Source organism: Mugil cephalus, chromosome 2 (genome assembly GCF_022458985.1).
Source record: "Mugil cephalus isolate CIBA_MC_2020 chromosome 2, CIBA_Mcephalus_1.1, whole genome shotgun sequence".
Taxonomy (NCBI): domain Eukaryota; kingdom Metazoa; phylum Chordata; class Actinopteri; order Mugiliformes; family Mugilidae; genus Mugil; species Mugil cephalus.
In genome coordinates, this window is record NC_061771.1 from 10,608,704 (window position 1) to 10,628,155 (window position 19,452).

A 19,452-nucleotide genomic window follows, 5' to 3' on the forward strand; every position below is an offset into this window, starting at 1 on the left:
CAAGTAAGACCACAATAACAAATGAGAAAAGCGAGAGATGAGCAGTCATCACTTTATTAGGGACACCTGCTTATTAACGCAGTTATCCCGTCAATCACAGAGCAGCTGTGCAATGTATAAAATCCTGCAGGCACACTTGACATCTTCAGTCAGTGTTCACACCAAACATCAGGCTGTCATCCTCAGCGACTGTACAGCGCAATAATCATACATACAATATAGTGACTATGACACTCACACAAACACAACTTTCTATTTATATGCAACTTTGTTTTTTTGTTTCTTAATTTATCTTTAGGACAACAGAACAAGACTATCAAAAGAACAGACTGATCCATACATTAAGTCAGGGTCACACACACACACTTAAACCACATTTAAAATCATGAGTATATGCAGAGCAGAGGATGCTGATGGTGAGAGGAAGACTATGTGCACACTAAATATCTACTACAACGGTAAACTCAAGTTTCTCAAAAGGAACTTGAGTAAACATTGGAGTTCTTACGTGTTGGTCATTAAAAAAAAAGAAAAAAGAAAAAATCCATAGACGACAAAATAAAGAATTATTAACATAGAGGTGAATTAAAGGTACAGAATGTAAACACTTCTGAAGTCTTACTCTAAAATCAAAACTTCCTAAATTTCTCATTTTGTAATTACAAACTACAGCATGTTCCAGTCTGTTACCGTTCAACTTTGATGCTGAAGGCTTAAGGAAACAGGGCATGTTTGAACATAATGGCTACGTTAACATGGACGTTAATATTTCACTGGTATTGAAATGAAAAGTAGCAGTAAAATTTGACGTTTTAATAACCACGTAAACACCTGATCTGACGATATCTCTCGGCTAAATCCATTCTTTCTGAGCATGTTTGCTCCACATGGGGTAAAACTGAGCTGGTTCAGTTTCCAGCAGGGACAGAAACATGGAGGTAGCGAAACAACCAGTCGTCCATAAAAGCGATAAAAAGATGAACAAAGCTGGAATCTATGTAGAGAGCAATGTTGAAATCAGTGGTCACTAAAGTTGGGGAAACAACTTGGTGCCCCATCACGTTGTCAAAAATACCCCCAGAACAAGCTGACACTAAGAAAAAGCTGGAGTTTCTAGAAGACATTTCATCCAAATATGTAGCCTCTACAGTTTAAACAGGAACATCTGTGGGTGGTGACAACTTGGAACTCTAAGCGTCTTAGCGTCTGTTAAAGACCAGAATTTGTTTTGATACCAATGACTGTTGCTCCAATCGCCCATTAATGTCCAGATAATCAAGACTTCATGTTCATCATGAGCTTTCAAACAGTTCTTCTCTTGCTAACTGCTAATGGCCTAAGTTGAGATCCCTCGCTGACATTTTGTCCAAAAATAAAAGTTCTATTGTGATTGATGTTTAGAGATGTGTAAAAACATGAATCTGATCAGATAATTTTATTTAAAGTTGGGTTGAAATCTGTTGTGTTAAAGGAATGTTGTCCATGTAAATGCAGCCACGTGCATTAAAGTTGTGTTAAGCGACTGCAGGTGTACCAGGTTAACTGTAACGAGGAGCAGTGTCGTAGCAAACACCTGCTTGTTGTAACTCACACACTTTACGGAAAGAGGCCGTGATCATCCCATTGCATAAATATCTGGATCTCTTTGGCTGGCCTTTCCCAACCTCATCTTCACCTTGTTCACGCCCTGTTTCGGGCACCGAATGTCTGCACAGTTTAATATAACACGGCTAAAAGTAAAGCTGCAGACTGTTGATTCTCAGTAGGATGGACAGTGCATGAAATTTATGGAAGTTTCCCTGCAACTGCCCGTCATTTCAGCAGCTTTGAGAGGAAAGTGCTGGCGATGATTCCAGCAGCAAGGATGGCGACCATGAGCAGCAACGTCAGGCCACGGCGTACGACCAGCTGAGTCACTGACAGAACATCCCCCACTGTGGTGGTAGTGGTGGTATTCTGGCCATGAATGTGTACTTCCTGGTATGTGTGGTCCTGCTCAGCACTCTCACAGCTGGATGGAGTATTATTGGCCTGGGTCTGGTTGTGATTAGAGTCTAGAGTTTGGAAAAAGAAGCTTTAGTATTAACATGTAACAGCAACAAAGGCAATGCTTCAGTTAGTGTTTCACAGCTCACCTGTGTTTTCCATCTGCACCACCTCTTTTCCTTCTTTAATCTGGACTCCCGCTCTCACGCGAGCCTGATCACATGTTCATACAGTTATGAATAGCTCTAACCAAGTAAAAAGTAGTACACAGGTAAAAAGGTAGAGCTACGCACCTCTTCTGCAGCCTTATTCCAATCGAGTTTGCACACAAACGTGATGAAGAAAATGGTCTGCATCAACACGCAAATCGTAAGTCCTGTCCACAGCCCTGGAGGAGCAGACGTGAGTCATGAGTTTAATGGATTTCCTGTCAAGCAGGAGGCACTTTCATGCAGCACGTGTGAATTCATCCTCACCTACAATCCCCATATTGGCTGCAAACATCAAGGACACGCCGATGGGGAAGCCGATAAAATAGTATCCCACCAGGTTACACAGAGCACCGATCAGCTGTTTTCCCGCTCCTCTCAGGACTCCTCCAGTCACACCCTGCCAACACCAAACAAAGGTTTGGTCGAGTCATATGTACTGCAATATGTGTGAGCGTATTAGTTCTGAAACATTCATTACTGTCAACGGGTTTCTCACCGCAACGGCATCGGCGAGATGCGTGAAGGCAAATATCATCATGACGTCACTAACCCTCTGTAAAATGTCTCTGAAAACACACAGTTCATTTCAGTTCATTTAATCCCACATATCTGTATATTTAAAAAAGTACAGAAACTCATGAAATAAAAGGACTTGTTGGGTTTTGGTGAAAATGTTTCCCCTCTTTTTTCATTTCTTTATTACTTAGACCAGAGTTGGTCTGAAGTAACTAAGTAATAAGGAACCAATTAAATTGAAAATGCATCGATAGATAACACTGGGAGATAAAGGTCTGCGTTTTGGTGGGACTTTATTTGGTGATGGACACGAGAGACACAACGACATAGTCCCACAAGTCATCTGAACTGAATTTGTCGCATTCGTTGTTGGTTGTAGGATGATCCAGAGGCCTGCAAAGTATCGGTTGAAAGAGGTCCCATATCTAAATATTCTGTTAAGTATTTCTGAATGAATTTAGTTATGCCAGGCTTCACTGCACCTAAAGATCCATTAAACAAAACTGTTTGATTTTACTCACTGCTCTGAGGTGAAAATGTATCCGACGACATTTCTAGAGGCGCCGAGACCAGCTCCAACAAAACATGCAATTATGACTGCAAGGGGGAAAAAACAGCAAGAACACATTGTTACAAAACTGAATAGAGATTAAATAGGTTGTTTAAAACTGTTCACAGAGAATCCAGACATAATATTCAGAGGCCATATACTGTATGCGGTAAATACAGCATGTAGTTAGTTGATTCAGGTCAACTTTGACACTAGTTGCTATAGGCAACAGCCAGTGTTCATATTGTCAACAAAGACCACGCTTTCTGTGACAAGGAATAGAGACGCTGACAACACAAAACTAATATGTGATGATAAAAACCATTAAGAGACTTGTGTCTTTTCCTGTTGACGAGACTAGAGACTTATCTGATATGACACTACTGTAGCAACAAATTAGAGTGCGGCACTTGAGGGCACACCACCCTATCGTTAATGTAGCCTCCATCAAGAATGAAGTTAAATAAGATTCATTTAATCACTGTTCAGGTTGTTTTTTTGCACTACTTGAAGTCACTGCCTTCTGCTGCCCTCTGCTGACTTGTTACTGACACATATTTAAACAGTTTACAGGGTAAATCCATGGATGTATGGATTCGTGGAATGAATCTTTCTTGTGTACGAGTCCAAAAACAAGACAATGCAGAATATCGCTCAAGTAATGCTTTTACCTCACTACGTTTGAGCTTGAATTACTGTAACAATCATCAGGAGCACGGTCCTCTCGCACTTTAACTTGAAGTTTCATGAAAATACATTTTCTAATTTGTCTAAAGATGATATAAAATAGCAGCTGCAGTTTGACTAAACGAAATTAAAAAGTTGGAAAAATGCAGTGGCTTTTTGTCAATTAAAACTATGACACATAAAATGACTAAAATGTGACTAAGATTAGGTTTAATGTGGTTCTTAAAATCAACCCTGGTAACAGCGGCTTACTCTAAAAGCTGAGTTTGCTACTGAAGACAGACAAATAAAATAGGATTTGATTTGACGCCGTCACTTTCATGAAAAGTTTAAGTGGGAAATAAAAACAACAACTTTCATTTGAAGCGGTACGTGTCAGTTCTTACATGTACAGACGATGGGGACTTTGCACGACAGCTTGGCCTGCTCTATCTTTCCTGCACCCAGAGCATTCCCAACACGTACGCTGGCAGCTGACGAGAATCCCAGTGGAAACTATGGGAAGAATCATGCTGAGTGCGTAAACCTGGCTATGTATTCACTGGGGTAATGGCAGCGTACAAGCAGAGATTTACAATTTACGACTGAGGACGGGAAACACTTAGAGTAGTTACCATGTAAGCTACAACAGCCAGCTCGTATGTAACCGACTGAGCTCCCAGCTCCGCTTCACTGATGATACCAGCCAGGAAGCCTCCTATTTCAAACATCCACCACTCCAGGCAAAGCATGAGCATGCTGGGGATGGCCAGCTTGATGAAGGGTCCCCACTCCTGCAGACAGTCCAGCGACCAACCTGTGGGTCAGAGTAGGAATGAGCATCATTGTAGTCCTATTGATTTATTTTTCCGTTTTAGATGTGCCACCATGTTAGCATGCATGTACGTCAACAGGAGACTGACAGGAAGACGGAAGGTTTTAAAAATCACAAAATGATCTTATTAAAGTTTACCAAACCACAGGTGTTATGCAACAGCATTCTTCCAAGTATTGCAACTTAAATGCAATGCTGCATCATCACCATAATCTGCCCTCTACACATTCACAGAGTCTAACCAATTTCACTAAACATTAAAAAATGAAACAACAGAAAACAAGCACAGCTGGTGTGAAACAGCACAAAGCACAATGATTTAAAGAGTTTTCTCCCTTTAAAGAGGGGAAAACACAAAGACACATTTTTAGTCATGCTCCTTTTGTAGATCCCCATTAAAAAACGGATCTGACTGACCTCCCCATGTGGGCTTATGCAGACCCCTCAGGCATATGTAAACATATAGGACCACAGCCAGTAAATACTGGGAGATAGCATTGGCCGCTGCAGATCCACTGGGAGATAAAAAGAGAAGACAAAGACAGCACTTATTCATGACTCATACACTGAGGTTCAGATTGACTTTATGCTATTACACATGAGTTGATAATTGTGTCAGTTTACGTCATCTGTGCTGCTGTTGTAGTGGACTGATACCGAAACTAAAATTATGCAAAAACATATTTATTGTACAGTGTTTTTTATTCTCACCAAAGGTTAATGAGAGATTAAAAACGTATTGAGTTATGACACACTAATAATTAATAAGAGGAATTAGGAAAACTTACGCAACACCCAAGTCCAGACAGTAGAGGAGGACGTAGTTGATTATTGCATTAAAGATATTTCCAATGGCTCCGGTTATGACTTGAGGCCATATAATTCCCTGTAAACAACAACACAGCCTCGTCTCACAATCAGTTTGAATGATTCTCTCCAACCCATTTTAAACTTTCATAACTCTGACTGTGTGAGTGCGTCGGGGAACTGCACCTGGTTTTGAAGGTACCTCCCTTGCAGCTGATACATAAAAGCAGCCTGAAGGGAGAGAAATCCAAAAACGAGATTATGAAACAAAGACTATTGGAGGCATGCTAAACAGAAATACGATGTTCACAAGTTTTTTGTGCATGCGGAGACGTGCAAACTTCTACTTAACCCAAAGAACGCCTGAGGCTGATATAAATATCACAGTATTTTACCATGGACCAAAGAAGTGAAAGTTATTATAAAATGTATATAAATATAAAATGAACCAAATGTCACAATAGTCCACCAAATTAATTTGGAGAAACTTTGATCACAGTCCAAAACTAAATACATTAACATGTCCCTATAGCCATGCTACAAGCTACAAGTGTGAAACATTTCATATATGTATCAGTGTCTCAAACTCACCGGCAGAGCAGGCATGAAGATCTTCACGTACAACTGGGCGAGACTTGATGTGGATAGACAGAAAGACGGAATATGTTATATACCTATTTTAGCAGTTTTAATTACCACCACAATGTACACACAATGTCTTTATATTTCTGTTTTTCTCTGCATATAGTGTTGTTATTTTTATTTTTTTATTATATTTTTAATAATATTTTTAATAATTTTTATTATAATATTCCTGTCAATTTTTTTTTTAGATATATATTCTTGTCAAATTTCGCACTACTATGACAAGGACATTTCCCATTCACGGGATAAATAAACAATGTCTTGTGTCTTATGTACTGGGACATTTTACTGCACATAAATTGGTCATGGGGCATTTTGTCTCTTCATCTCTTGTTTTGTAGTCATAATTTAAGCCAAGCACTGAAAAACAAAGCACTGGAATGGACCGACACTGATCATCTTTAGAGACGATTAATGTCTCAACCACATGTCATGACAGTCCACGCAATAGATGTAGAGAAATTTTAACCCAATACGTCAGCCTGCTCTCTGCACAAGAAACAAGTTAAGGGTTCAACGAAAGTCAGCTGACTGTATCCGGACTTCACAGAGCTAAACGGAAATACCACATTCCCAATCTTAATCAGTATGCTAACACACGCTACGCTTAACTGAACACAAAGTACAGCCGAGGCTGATTTGAAGCGAATTTAAAAGTAATATCACATCATCCACTAGTGATGATGAATTTAAAGAGTGAAATGTTGTAAACAGGTGTTTATGCTTTCTTCTTCTTCTTGTGGAGGGATTAAGTGATAGCTGACCTGGCGACCTCTGGGCTCTGCTTGACAGCGAGTAGGAGGGGTTCAGTGTTGATGAGGACGGCCCAGCAGGGGAAACAGGCCAGCAGCAGAATCAGAATCCCCCTCTGGAGAATCACCCCGACACGCTTCAAATTTCCACTCCCATACGTCTGCAAGAAACAACGAATCCCACCACAAACCACGGGCATGAGCGGCCAAAGAAACCTGACACAAAAGCTCACTGTTGAGTTGTTTAAAAGGGGACCCCAGGGCGACCGGGGAGCCCAGCAGCACCGGCTGTGTTATGTCCCGGTTAGACAAATAAAAGTGAAAGAACAACCACTTCAGGAGAGGACGCTACCTGGGATATGAGGGTATCGCACGTTAAAGACAAACCGGAGCCAATGGAAATACCGGTGACGTTCACCACCTGCACATGAGATAAGACAGGGCAAAAACATTCAGGTTACCGCTCATCCTGACACGGTGCCAAACCAGCAGCAGACAGGTTCTACAGAGTCTCCTCACCGCAATCGATAACGCAACTCCTGCTAGTTCTGTCTTCCCCAGGTGGCCGCAGAACACCGTGCTGACAAAACTGATCATGAAGATCATCAACTGGGAAATGATCTGGAATACAGTGAGATATATTCCAGCTGAGACAATAGCTGGACTGGTAGGGTTTCTTGAAAGTCCGTGAATGAGTGAGAAAAGTCACAGGGATGCATTCAAAGAAAAACGTTCAAGTATCATAAGGAGTCAACAGATTTGATTAGATATGTATCTTCTCATTTTATTGCTGTCAATTTCACATTTAATCCAAACAACCACAATCGATGAGAAATACTTGTCATATAATCACTAGTGATAGTTTTCTAGTTGGAAGGAGTCTCCCAATCCCACGTGTTGCACAATGACATAATTTATCATTTCATAACTGTAACTTTGTATGCAGCACAGTATAGGAGAACATCAGAAGCCGTGCACATATAGTATGACCCCAACAGGGACCCAGAGGTTTTTCTTTCTTAATCGTATTCTTAGTCTAAATAAACAATGGGTCCACACACTCATCTCACCACTGGTCCCGCTAGTTTGAAAAGTTGTGCCATCTCATTGCGGTAGTGCTGCGGGATGAAGCCCCGTATCCTCTTCAGACCGGAATCCCGAGCGGGAGAAGCCTCTACGTCGACTTTTGAGTCCTCTCCCTGTGCCTGTTTCACCGGTGTTTTGTCTGAAGCGTCCATATCTGCACAAATGAAGATTTACGCGAGAAAACAGTCCGAAGTGAACTCTGCTTTTCCCCTCAGCGGTGGCAGACCGAGTCAAAGGAGACGCGCCGGTGAAGCGTGCGCTTATAGTGGAGAGGAGGGGTTAACGGTGCGTGCTGTAAGAGGAGGACAGAGGAGTGTCCTCGAAAACGACGACTCACACCGTGCGTCTTTTTTTGGGATGTCGCTGCCTGCCATCGGTGTGGTGCATTCAAATGCTCAAGATTACATATCAACAAGCTGTTTCTATACAGCGATCAGCCACAACAACCGGTGAAGTGAATAACATGATATTTCAGACCAAATCGTTCATTGCTCCATGGTCCAGCTCTGATGCTCATGTCCTAGTAGGAGCTTCCTGCAGTGGACAGGGGTCAGCAGGGGTACCCTGACTGGTCTGCAGCAGCTACTCCAGCCCATGTAAAACATTTTTTTTTTTTTTTCTTTTGCTATTTGAGCTGCAGCAGCTCTGTTGGTTTGAACCGCACAGACAAGCCTTAACTCCACATTTGACCATTTACTTTGATAGGCACTGACCACATCAGTCACAATGTGTCCCATGTCCAAGTTGCTGACTTCTTTTGTCCATTTTTCCCTGATCTAAATGAACTAAATGTTCACTTGGTGCCTGACCTATCCCACCGGCTGACCGTGGTGAGGTGCCATGACAACAAGATTATCAGTGCTATTCACTTCACCTGTCAGTGGTCATAATGTTGTGGCCTGTCGTGTTAATACACACTCACAGTGTAGTTGTTGCTACATGGCAAATGAATTGTTAATTTTAATATATTAACATTAATCATTTTATTTATATTTTCTCCATTTCAGCTTTGATCTTGGTCACTTCTACAGACATGTACAAGTTTTTACTCAAATTTTTAACTGTACTTTTATTTTTCTGTCTATCATGATCCTTTTTAATTACACAACCGACTGATAACTAGACTCAATGTTAGGGCGTCCTGTCTCATTAATATATACAATTTAAATATGGCAAAACATAAAAATACACATCACAGTTAAAGTGATGTCATGTTCCAATAATTTAGCTCCAACATTCTGCTGGACTTAAACACCTGTTTCTCTACACTGAATATACACCGAATCCCTAAAATATGACCACCTGCCCAACAATGTGACGGCCCTTTTTCTTCTCACCAAAGCGTCCCGACCCATCGATGCATGGACTCCTCTAGACCTCTGAAGGAGTGCTGTGGTATCTGGCACCAGGAGCCTTTAAGTGTAGTGTTATGGCTGACTGGAGGAAGTCTAAACTAAAGCACACGTTCAATCAAATGACAGTTTGACATGTACAGTTGCTTAACTGTAAAATACCATTCGCTGCTTGAAGTACTTAAAACATTGAACTGAAAGTAAAGCGGTTTGCTGCTGTAGTCCCAGGGCAGCGGCAGGATAATCCCACCATTCACTCTCCCTTTAAATACCATGTGAACAAAGAAAATAAAACAGACGTCCAAATGTGTTTTTATTTCATGGATAGATTTAAATATTTTCACGTGGAAACCGTTATGTCACAGACACCAAAGAGCATAATCCAAGTGACAGACTTTAAACTGCTGCAGGAGATGCAGGTTGCAATACATAACTTGTATGGTCATTCATTCGTGATCGCCAGTGTCGTACACCGTGCACAGGTTAATTTTCAACATTCAGGATACAAAGAAACACGCATCTGAACCCAAGAGGACATGTGAGGAAAAGAAGTGACAAAAAATAATGAAACAACAGGGGTGGAGCTGAGTGGGGCAAATGTCATCTCCACTCGTGTCCAAGTCTGAGCTAAGTCCTGGTGGATAACATGCCCTGTTTTCTCTACGGTGAACTGCTGAGATCTGCGCTGGCCTTGGCTCATGATTGTGCAGCACATCAGGCATGATTTAGTCTGATAACTTACAGTCAGCACTAAATTGGGTTATTTGACAGCTGCTTGTTCTGGGCCCTCTTCATGGTTGTCTAGCTCAAGTGTTTTATCGTGGAGCATCTTTGCTCACAATCACACAAATAAATTGCTCAGTGTAATAAATGAGCAAACAGAATAACAATAAAAAGTACAAACACGAGCTCACATATCATATGAGAATATGAGCCTGGTAACAGGTTTGGATTTCATTTAGCTTCAACCAAAACAGAGAAAATATACCTCTGCAAACCACTGGATAGTCCAACAATTAATCAAAGACATTTTGCTGTAAAGAAATGACAAGAATAAGTGCAATGATGTTACTCTTCTGCCACCCCTGATTTACTGCTGTCTGCGTCAACATTTTGCCCAATTCAGTACCTTCAATATGTAATTGAGCAAATAGGTGAGAAAGATCACTCTGATTTGCTTATCAGTTCAGCAAACCACTGCAAATCAAGAGGTTGAGAGTCTGAAGATCAACTGATTCAGGAGAGGGAAGTTTCCCACGGCAGCTTGTAGCTTTTCCTAATTTTCCCTTTTGAATGACGAGTACACACTACTGCCACTTGTCGCCTAACTAGAGTCTCATTACTAGAAAGTAAGTCCTAGCTGCTTGTTGGATAACATTTGGCCCAGATACAGGTGATATGAACATTTTGTTGATGGTTTGGTTTGCCATTCATCCATATTCATTCATAATGCTGCATGTCAAATGTAAATGAACCATTTGCTTGTATTTCAGCCCTACTTTGGTTTGCTCACAAAATAAAGATAAAAAAAAAAAACTGAAATGTTCAAGGCAGACAAAAATGCATGTGTCTTAAGTTTCAACTGGACCAGACACTAGAAATAACCAGTGGAAATGGACCGCTGGATGCTTTGGCTCTTTGTGGTTTGCTTTGTAGTGGAAAGGGAAACAGTCTTGGCATAAGGGTGAGAGTGTCTGTAGTTGATTCTCAGTGAGGACGCATCATTTTAACATCCTCACCAGAAAAATGCTGGCAATAATTCCAGCAAGAAGGATGATGATCATGATCAACAGAGCTAGTCCACGCCAAACAACCAGCTGCTTTACCGACAGCACGTCTCCCACTGTGGTAACGGTGAACTCTCTTTGGCCTGGATTGCGTACGTCCAAGTCTGTGCTCCCCTCTTGGTCTTGGCTTGAATTTAAATCTGAAGGTTTGAGAAGGGATTTTTTTTTAGCAGTAACAACAAAACTTTACTCCAGACTTGTAGAATGTGATTGCGCTGCTTGTTCTTACCCGTGTGCTCCAACTCAACCATCTCTTTTTCTTCAGAGATCTGGACACCTGCTCTTATGAGAGCCTGACCGGAGACATTAAGGACACATACTGATACTGCGTTTAACCTACAAATATTTCTGAAGACAAAGTAAAAATATATATATATTTTTTTGAGGTAATGTAGCTACCAACCTCTTCCGCAGCCTTTTTCCAATCAAGCTTCCATAAAAATGTGATGAAAAGGGTGGCTTGCAGTGATACACAAATGACAAGTCCTGTCCATAGTCCTATTAGAGGGAGGTATTTGAATGGCTTCCCTGAAAGGCATAGCAGTGCAAAAGACATAGCAGTACATATTAGTAGTTTGCTCTTACCTACGATCCCCATATTTGCTGCGAACATAAGGGACACGCCAATGGGGAAGCCGATGAAGTAGAAACCCACTAAATTAAACAGAGCACCGATCAACTGTTTTCCTGCTCCTCTGAGAACACCTGCGGCCACTCCCTGCAAATGTCAAATACACGCCTGGTCACATCAACGGTTAACATGGCTAAAATGTTCATTTTGTGTGTGAAATATTAATCGTTTCTCACCGCAGTGGCATCACAGACATGCATGAAACTACATATGAGCATGACATCAGCAACCCTCTGGACGATGTCTCTAAAAAAGATGCAGATGTAGATATTTCTGAGTGTGCAAAACACAGTGAATTATTAACATGGAACATTAGAAGACAGGAGATGTGGTGGTGGAGAGAAAGAGAGAGAGAGCTTCACGCACCCCCACCCATAGCAATGACACTCCTTGATGACAACAGCCATCCCCAGCAGGATGCAGCTTGACACAGACACACACACAAAAATGGTTTAGAAACAACTCAAGAAACATGAAGACCAGCACAAGATGTTGACCTGGGCTCCAAATCCACTAGATCCCAAACCTTTCAATAACAAGTGGGATTCACTGGAACAAGTCTGATTCACAGCAGCTCCTCCCCTGAAACCATAGACCCCCACTAACAAGATTGTGTTGCCAGATATCACAGGACACCCTCAGAAGGTCCATGTCTATTCTCAGCTGATGAGTCACAACTGTTTTGGCGGCACAAGGGAGACCTACACAATATTAGGAAGTCACAATGTTATGTCTGATCAGTGTAAATATTCACAAAACCAGAAAATACACAAATGCGCTGCAAGAACCGCAAATGGCAACAGAAATGTATCCAGAAACCCTACAGTGATGAACCTGCTGGGATGTACTTTAACTTTTTGTTGGTTTTGGCTTTGTTTTTTAACTTCCTGATCCTTACAATTGCTGGGTTGTTTTGCACTGGGTCAACGGGCTGACAGAGGTTCATTTCTAGCTGAACACCATGTTCATTCGTTTACCCGCTCATTTATTGTTGGGACGTATTCTTCATCTGCTTGTGTTTTGTCTACCTGCATGTGTTTAGTGTACTGCGCTCTCTTGGCCTCTATAGTGGAGGATTATTCAGTTTCTTAGTGACGTGACTGCATTATAAATGGTCTCCAGTCAAATGATGCATCATACAAACGGTTTGACTGGTGAAAGTCAGTGAACAGGACATGATGAAGTATTTTTAGCTTACTTATTCAGTACGATGATAACGTCAAACAGAGTGTGTCGGCTTTCGCTGGGCTAAATACAGCCTCACTGGCAACTGAAAGACCTGTCAAACTAAATTAAATGGTCACACTTCAGTGTTTGTGAGTCAGCAAAAATGACGATCTCAGTCAATTCGTAACAGCTAGAATGGAAATATGAAACCCCTGTCTGACACTATATTATACCCTGGCCAAAATTACAGATCCACAAAATATGTATGTGTCTCAGTTGCCCTCAGGGTGTATACTCACAGCTCTGAGGTGAAAATGTATCCAATGACGTTTCTGGCGACGCTGAGACTAGCTCCAACAAAACAGGCAACTGTGACTGTGTTAGGAAAGCAAAACACACACGAAAAAATAGTAATGATCAATAACGTTAAATGATAAAATATATGTCCATAAAAAACTCAGCTGGGATTTGTGAAAAATAAAACTTTATCTCTACACGATCTTCATGATTTTCTGTTTCTTTAAGTAACATGAACCGTGTCAACAGGTTCTTACATGCACAGATGATGGGGACTTTGCAAGACAGCTTGGCCTGCTCTATGTTTCCTGCACCAAGAGCATTCCCAACTCTCACACTGGCTGCCACCGTGAGGCCTAGTGGGAACTGTAAAAGAGAAGTACTTCTGTAAAAGCTCTAATCTCAACTACCTCATATACTAATATGTTTTGATATTACAAACCAATCCTAGCAAGATTTAACCAGTGAAATGTATGAATACGAGTGGGTTGTGTGTAAGTAAGCTGCAAAATTTGCTTATTAAGTGGTGTCTCCAGATGGACGTTAACAACAGGTCTGAATGGGCTGAATCTGTACATTACTTTAGAGCTCTAAGACATGTCTGTAGCAGTGGTGCAGTAGCACTGCTGAGCAACGCTGAAAACAGACAGACAGAAACAACTAAGGCCAGTTGTGCCTCTACATCTGGTTGGTTTAATTAATGCACTAAGTCAGTGTAATACGAAATTAACCATCAGAAGTGCACCGTGAATCTGTAGTCATCCACGATTAAAGAGGACTATTGTCCCTTTATTACGGATTCCAATTAAGTTTTAATTGAACTTAAAAACAATAACTTCAGGTCAAATATACATTTTCTACTAGTTTGCATGTGTTTGTTGTCAACTAAGCTTGAATTTCAGTTTGTTTGTTCTTTTCAGGGATCTAGTTCCTTGCGCTAAGTGTTGATGTCACATATAGTATTTTAGTTTCAACAAATCCACTGATAAGTACTGATGTAGCAGATTAACTCCCGAGTTTTTCAGGGTTAAATTAATTAAAATTTGATTGATGTTACGGTAAAACCTTATTCTTAGGTGCCCTATGAAACATTTTTAAAGCACTGCTACACATCTCAAACGCCGTAAAAGTGGCTTTTAGTAACGACTTCATGGAGCACACGAGAACACAACATGGTCATCTCGGATTTATAAGGCAGCAGAGGTGGATAGGTTTTACCATGGACGCTGCGACGCACAGCTGATTGGTGATGGACTGAGCCCCCAGCTCAACCTCACTGATCAAACCAGCCAGGAATCCTCCTATTTCAAATATCCACCATGACAGACAAATCATGAACATGCTGGGGACGGCCACCTTGATGAAGAGACCCCATTCCTGCAGACTTTCTAGTGACCAGCCTGTGGATCGAAGGTTGGAAAAAAGGATGTGAAGGAAATAAGACGCCGTGACAGATGATAAATCAGATCTGTTATGATTATAATCAGAAAGTTACAGCAGTAGAGTTCAATTTGGAGGAAAAAAGAAAAAGTAGAGACCTGACCTCCCCAAGTGGCTTTGTGCAGACCCCTCCAGCAGATGTACACATACAGGAACAAAGCCAGTATATACTGTGAGATGGCATTAGCTGCTGCAGATCCACTTCATGAGTATGAATTAGAACAAAAATAGAGATAGAAAGACTTGTTATTAAGAAATACCCAGGACCTGTGTATGTAAATACACACCACAATGTACAATATAAAGCCACAGTGCCTCATGGAGACATAAATCCAAGGTTAAAGTAAACATGAGATTTAACTTCAATATTAAACATTTGCTATAGGTGAGACTGAAAGAAAAAACTTCAGCGAGTGATGAAAGGCAGCTACTTAAATATTACTGAAACACCATGGCAGTGCTGCTATCTCAGACAGTTTTCAGTTTTTTGTTTTACAATATATCTTGTAGCCTTGGCAGTCTCAGAGTTTTGCTTGTTTAGTATAATGCAAATGTATATATACACTTGCCACTTTATTAGGTGCACATGTTGAATTGCTTGTTAACACAAATAGCTAATCAGCCAATCACATGGCTGCAATTAAATGCATTTAGTCATGTAGAGGTGATCAAGACAACTTGCTGAAGTTCAAACTGAGCATCGGAATGGAGAAGAAAGGGGATTTAAGTGACTTTGAACGTGGTGTGGTTGTTGTATTTCAAAAACTGCTGATCTACTGCGACTTTCACGCACAACCATCTCTAGGGTTTACAGAGAATGGTCCGAAAAAGACAAAATGCAGAATGTTGAAAGTATGCCACAAAAAATTAAGGTAGTTCTGAAGCCAAAAGGGGGTCCAACCTTTTAGTAGCACCTAATAAAGCAGCTGGTGAGTGTAGTCTTTCGTATAACACACGTAAAGCTCTAATTATATATTTTTTTTCTAAATATGTACTTTGAGTTATCTATAAAACACATTAATGTGGCTTACAGAATACACACAAAAAAACATCAGCAATCTTTCTCTCGGGATATTATAAAAACTCACGCGACACCCAGCTCCAGAGGATAGAGGAAGACGTAGTTGATGATTGCATTGAGCACATTCCCGATTGCTCCAGTTGTAACCTGAGGCCACATAATTCCCTGTAACCAACAGCAGAACTTAGTGTGGATTTAAATCATTACTACTATTGTTACATCTGACTTCTGTGTGCTAAGAGATCGCACCTGATTTTGTAGATACTTCCCTTGTAGCTGGTACATAAACGCCGCCTGAAAATAGAAAACAAACATGCAAGCATTAACCAATCTTTTATCCACGTTTCCTGTAGATTTATTATGACAGAATTGCATTTTATAATGTTCATCCACCATTAACTGATCTGATGTCCTTAGTGATACACAGGGAAAAAGAACAGTGCATTAAACTCACAGGGAGAGCAGGCATGAAGATCTTCACATACAGCTGGGCGAGACTTCATGGAAGTAGCACAGACAATTTCATTTGTACATTTATTATGGATTCGTCATATATGAAGTTGCAACAAAATAGTTGAGGAATGCAGTAGTTAAAGATGAGACTAACCTTTAAGAAAAGAGTCTCTGATAAATGTGAGCTGTTGAACTGACCTGGCGACCTCTGGGCTCTGCTTGACAGCGAGCAGGAGGGGTTCAGTGTTGATGAGGACGGCCCAGCAGGGGAAACAGGCCAGCAGCAGAATCAGAATCCCCCTCTGGAGAATCACCCCGACACGCTTCAAGTTTCCACTCCCATACGTCTGCGTGACACAAGCAATTCAGCACAGAACGGGAGTCACTTATCACACTACTAAACAAACCTTAAGAAAACACGTCTTAACAGAACGCTCATTGTGGCGCTGTTTAAAAAACAAACTTTGTTGAGGACACTACCTGGGAGATGAGGGTATCACATGCGGCTGACAATCCGGTGCCAATGGAAATACCAGTGATGTTCACCACCTGAAAATGAAAGAGCATCATTCAATCAACCCCTTCAAAAAAAAAGAAAAAAAAAGAAAGAAGACAGGAACAGACAAAGGCTGGGTCCAAGTCTCCTCACCGCTGATGCAAGCGATACTCCTGCTAGTTCAGTTTTCCCCAAGTGACCACAGAACACCATGCTGATGATACCGATCATGAAGACCATGAGCTGAGAAATGACCTGGGAGAACAAGAGCAAACACAATACCTTCCTGAAACGGGAAAAACGATCTTTGGAAAACAAGAGCTTGTTTGTTTTAAGGTTTTCTCATTTTATTTCATAAAAGTAATTTAAATAAAGTTTTGCGAATTAAGAATGAAGTACTTTATAGCTGCTCCAATTGTAATTGGATAAGCATAACAAAAATAATAATTTTATAGGAGACATTCACCTTTTATTTAATAAATTGTTTAAAATTCGTTAGCAAAATACATAAAAATCTGATATTTTTTATTTAAAGAATGAAGCTCACAAATTAAATTTTCACTAATTTCTTTCCCCCAATAGTAAATAGTAAATTCAGGGTAGTTTATTTTCCCGAAAACCTAAACAAATATAGGCCAAAAATACAGGATAAATATGTGTTATACATATATATAAATACAGGATAAATATGTGTGCCCAAAGTTCAACTCGTATACTGCGTATCCATGGAAACTTCCTGTTTGGTCAAGGAATCCCGGCTTCAATAACATAGTATGCGCAGTGACTATACTGCGCGCAGAAAAGGGGGCGCTTCATTCTTACCACTGGTCCCGCCAGTTTAATAAGCTGCACGAGCTCATTTCGGTATTGTGGCGGAATCAGGCAGCGGTTGTTCTTCAGACAAGAGTTCCCCCCGGAGCTATGAACAGGAGCAGCTCCAGCCAAGTCTCCGTTAGGGTACATTGGACTTTCCATCCCCCAAAAACTGACGCTCAGTGTCTTACAAATGTCGCCACCACCTCAACTCCACCGACAGCAGACGTCCTTCGGCCTTGACAGGCACAGGCACCGCTGTGTTTACGGGGCTCGTGCGGTCCGTGGACATTTCGGGGCGCTTCGACTAAAACGGAACGCGCAGGGTCCTGACGTAAGTAACGAGGAAGTGAATCAAATCCGCTATGTCTTATTATAACGGTCTCCAATGTTCACACCACGTGCTCCTGCTCCTTTTACTGCGGCGACGTCACGCTCACGGACTGAATCACGAGATCGCCGTGGACTGTGACCGTAACCAGACACCCACATGCCAAAACATTAGGTACACTCTACATTAGGATGAATTCTAGAGTAACAGCCTTGCATTACACATTACACTTCATGAAGATACAGTATTTAGCATTATTTTAAAAATAACAGAGAGAGCTGTTGATTCATCTGTATTTCAAGGGAGCTGATATGGGAGAGCTTCTCAGCACACTGAGCAGTCACAACTGCACCATTCTACCGACAGAACAAAATTTACCAATATTGTTGGAAGAAATTGCACACAAGGAGTTGGTACAACCGCCGTCATTTATAATAAAGCGCTGGAAGCCGGTCCTGGAAACTATTGGAGAGTCTTTGAGTGGTGGAGTGCTGGACAAGATACTTGCTAATCTTCAACCAAAGGCAAGAAGTATCACAAAATGAATTCAGGTTCCAAACCCAATCTCACCAGCATCATCTTCTGAGATTTGTCAGAGAAATTGATCAGAGAGAGATTAGACAGTTCCTTAGGTTCTGCAGGGGGTCTGACCTTTTTCTGTCAAAAAACATCAAGGTTTCAAATGGATATGGACTAAACATGGTATGTGAAGTGAAGACTTCAGAATGGTCATGGTTGTGATGTTCTTAGGAAATTGCACGGATCTTTAGCAATGAACCAGACACCAGGCGTCAGTATTTCATGAACAACAGTGTCACAAGGACCATAAATGTTACAAACATTACACTAGGGGCTAAGTGTTTCAAAGACTACAACATGTTCTTAGTGTGTTTGTTGTAATTTGTAAATGTTGTATTATAGTTATTTTTGAATGAACATATAATGTACCAGATAGCAAAATGTGAAGCAAAGTGATGTCTTTATGTTTTTAATGCACATGCTGGTCCTTTTTGTTGTTTTAAACTGTTGAATTTAGAGGTTCTGTTAGAGAATTACAGTTTCGTGACTGTTGCATTATATCATTCTTAAATGTGTTTTCATGCTTCCCACACAACAGGCTTTGCTTCACGTTTACTGCAAAAGCTCAAAATCTTACCAAGAATAATTGTCTTATTTCTTGTCAAAAAATCTTTTTACTAATTACTATTTTTGATGACAAAAAAAGACAAATATTCTCAGTAAGACTGAGTTTTTGTGGTGTAATAAGATGCTGTGATGTTGTGGAATTTATTTTTGTATTCAAATGTTTTGGGAGTTTGCATGTTCTCCCTGTCCCTGTGCAAGATGACATAGACTAAATGAAGGAGAGGTTGTAATGGGCAAATCAACAGTTTCAGCTGGCAAGTATCTACAGGCCTATTTGTGATGCAATTATGTATTTTTTTGTGCGAGTACGTCGGTGCGGTGCGCAAAAATAGTGCAAAATAACTGGCAGTAATCCATCCATGTTGCAGGCTCTCTGTATCAGCTGTTTTTTGGGGATTGAATGATAAAGACAAACGTCCTACCGACAATATGGCCCAAAACGCGAAAAACATTGCTTCAATCA

The 19,452-nt window shown here is 40.8% G+C and overlaps 2 protein-coding genes across 3 annotated transcripts; both read right to left on the reverse strand.

The window, feature by feature from the left end:
• Positions 1-40: 40 nt before the first annotated feature.
• Positions 41-8,822, reverse strand: LOC125003674 (multidrug and toxin extrusion protein 1-like). The gene is made up of 16 exons (XM_047577738.1): positions 8,040-8,822; positions 7,489-7,590; positions 7,322-7,390; positions 6,982-7,130; positions 6,164-6,206; positions 5,759-5,803; positions 5,554-5,651; positions 5,183-5,280; positions 4,566-4,747; positions 4,338-4,446; positions 3,236-3,311; positions 2,695-2,764; positions 2,463-2,595; positions 2,280-2,374; positions 2,136-2,199; positions 41-2,054 (listed from the first exon to the last, which is right to left on the reverse strand). Exons 1-16 carry the CDS (start codon positions 8,205-8,207, stop codon positions 1,813-1,815), a joined length of 1,743 nt encoding a protein of 580 aa, XP_047433694.1. The 5' UTR covers positions 8,208-8,822; the 3' UTR covers positions 41-1,812.
• An 885-nt stretch (positions 8,823-9,707) lies between these two features.
• Positions 9,708-17,996, reverse strand: LOC125003673 (multidrug and toxin extrusion protein 1-like). 2 transcript variants are annotated; one of them, XM_047577736.1, is made up of 17 exons: positions 17,522-17,996; positions 16,853-16,954; positions 16,684-16,752; positions 16,402-16,550; positions 16,205-16,247; positions 16,000-16,044; positions 15,818-15,915; positions 14,833-14,930; positions 14,508-14,689; positions 13,547-13,655; positions 13,292-13,367; positions 12,192-12,248; positions 12,002-12,071; positions 11,780-11,912; positions 11,598-11,692; positions 11,424-11,487; positions 9,708-11,334 (listed from the first exon to the last, which is right to left on the reverse strand). In XM_047577736.1, the coding sequence occupies exons 1-17, from the start codon at positions 17,672-17,674 to the stop codon at positions 11,129-11,131; spliced, it is 1,749 nt and encodes a 582-aa protein (XP_047433692.1). In that variant the 5' UTR covers positions 17,675-17,996; the 3' UTR covers positions 9,708-11,128. The 2 variants fall into 2 exon arrangements, with proteins under 2 accessions (XP_047433692.1, XP_047433693.1); XM_047577737.1 differs by lacking the exon at positions 12,192-12,248 and having other exon boundaries at positions 17,522-17,995.
• Between the last annotated feature and the right edge of the window lie 1,456 nt (positions 17,997-19,452).

Excerpts from the sequence above, each read along its gene's own strand:
- LOC125003674 (XM_047577738.1), bottom strand. The coding sequence starts at position 8,207 with ATGGACGCTTCAGACAAAACACCGGTGAAACAGGCACAGGGAGAGGAC. Across the intron at positions 7,591-8,039 it reads TCAAACTAGCGGGACCAGTG|ATCATTTCCCAGTTGATGAT; the intron begins GTGAGATGAGTG and ends ACTGTATTCCAG. Across the intron at positions 5,281-5,553 it reads TGTCTGGACTTGGGTGTTGC|TGGATCTGCAGCGGCCAATG; the intron begins GTAAGTTTTCCT and ends TTTATCTCCCAG.
- LOC125003673 (XM_047577736.1), bottom strand. The coding sequence starts at position 17,674 with ATGGAAAGTCCAATGTACCCTAACGGAGACTTGGCTGGAGCTGCTCCT. Across the intron at positions 16,248-16,401 it reads CAGAGCCCAGAGGTCGCCAG|TCTCGCCCAGCTGTATGTGA; the intron begins GTCAGTTCAACA and ends ACTTCCATGAAG. Across the intron at positions 14,690-14,832 it reads GCACAAAGCCACTTGGGGAG|GCTGGTCACTAGAAAGTCTG; the intron begins GTCAGGTCTCTA and ends TTCGATCCACAG.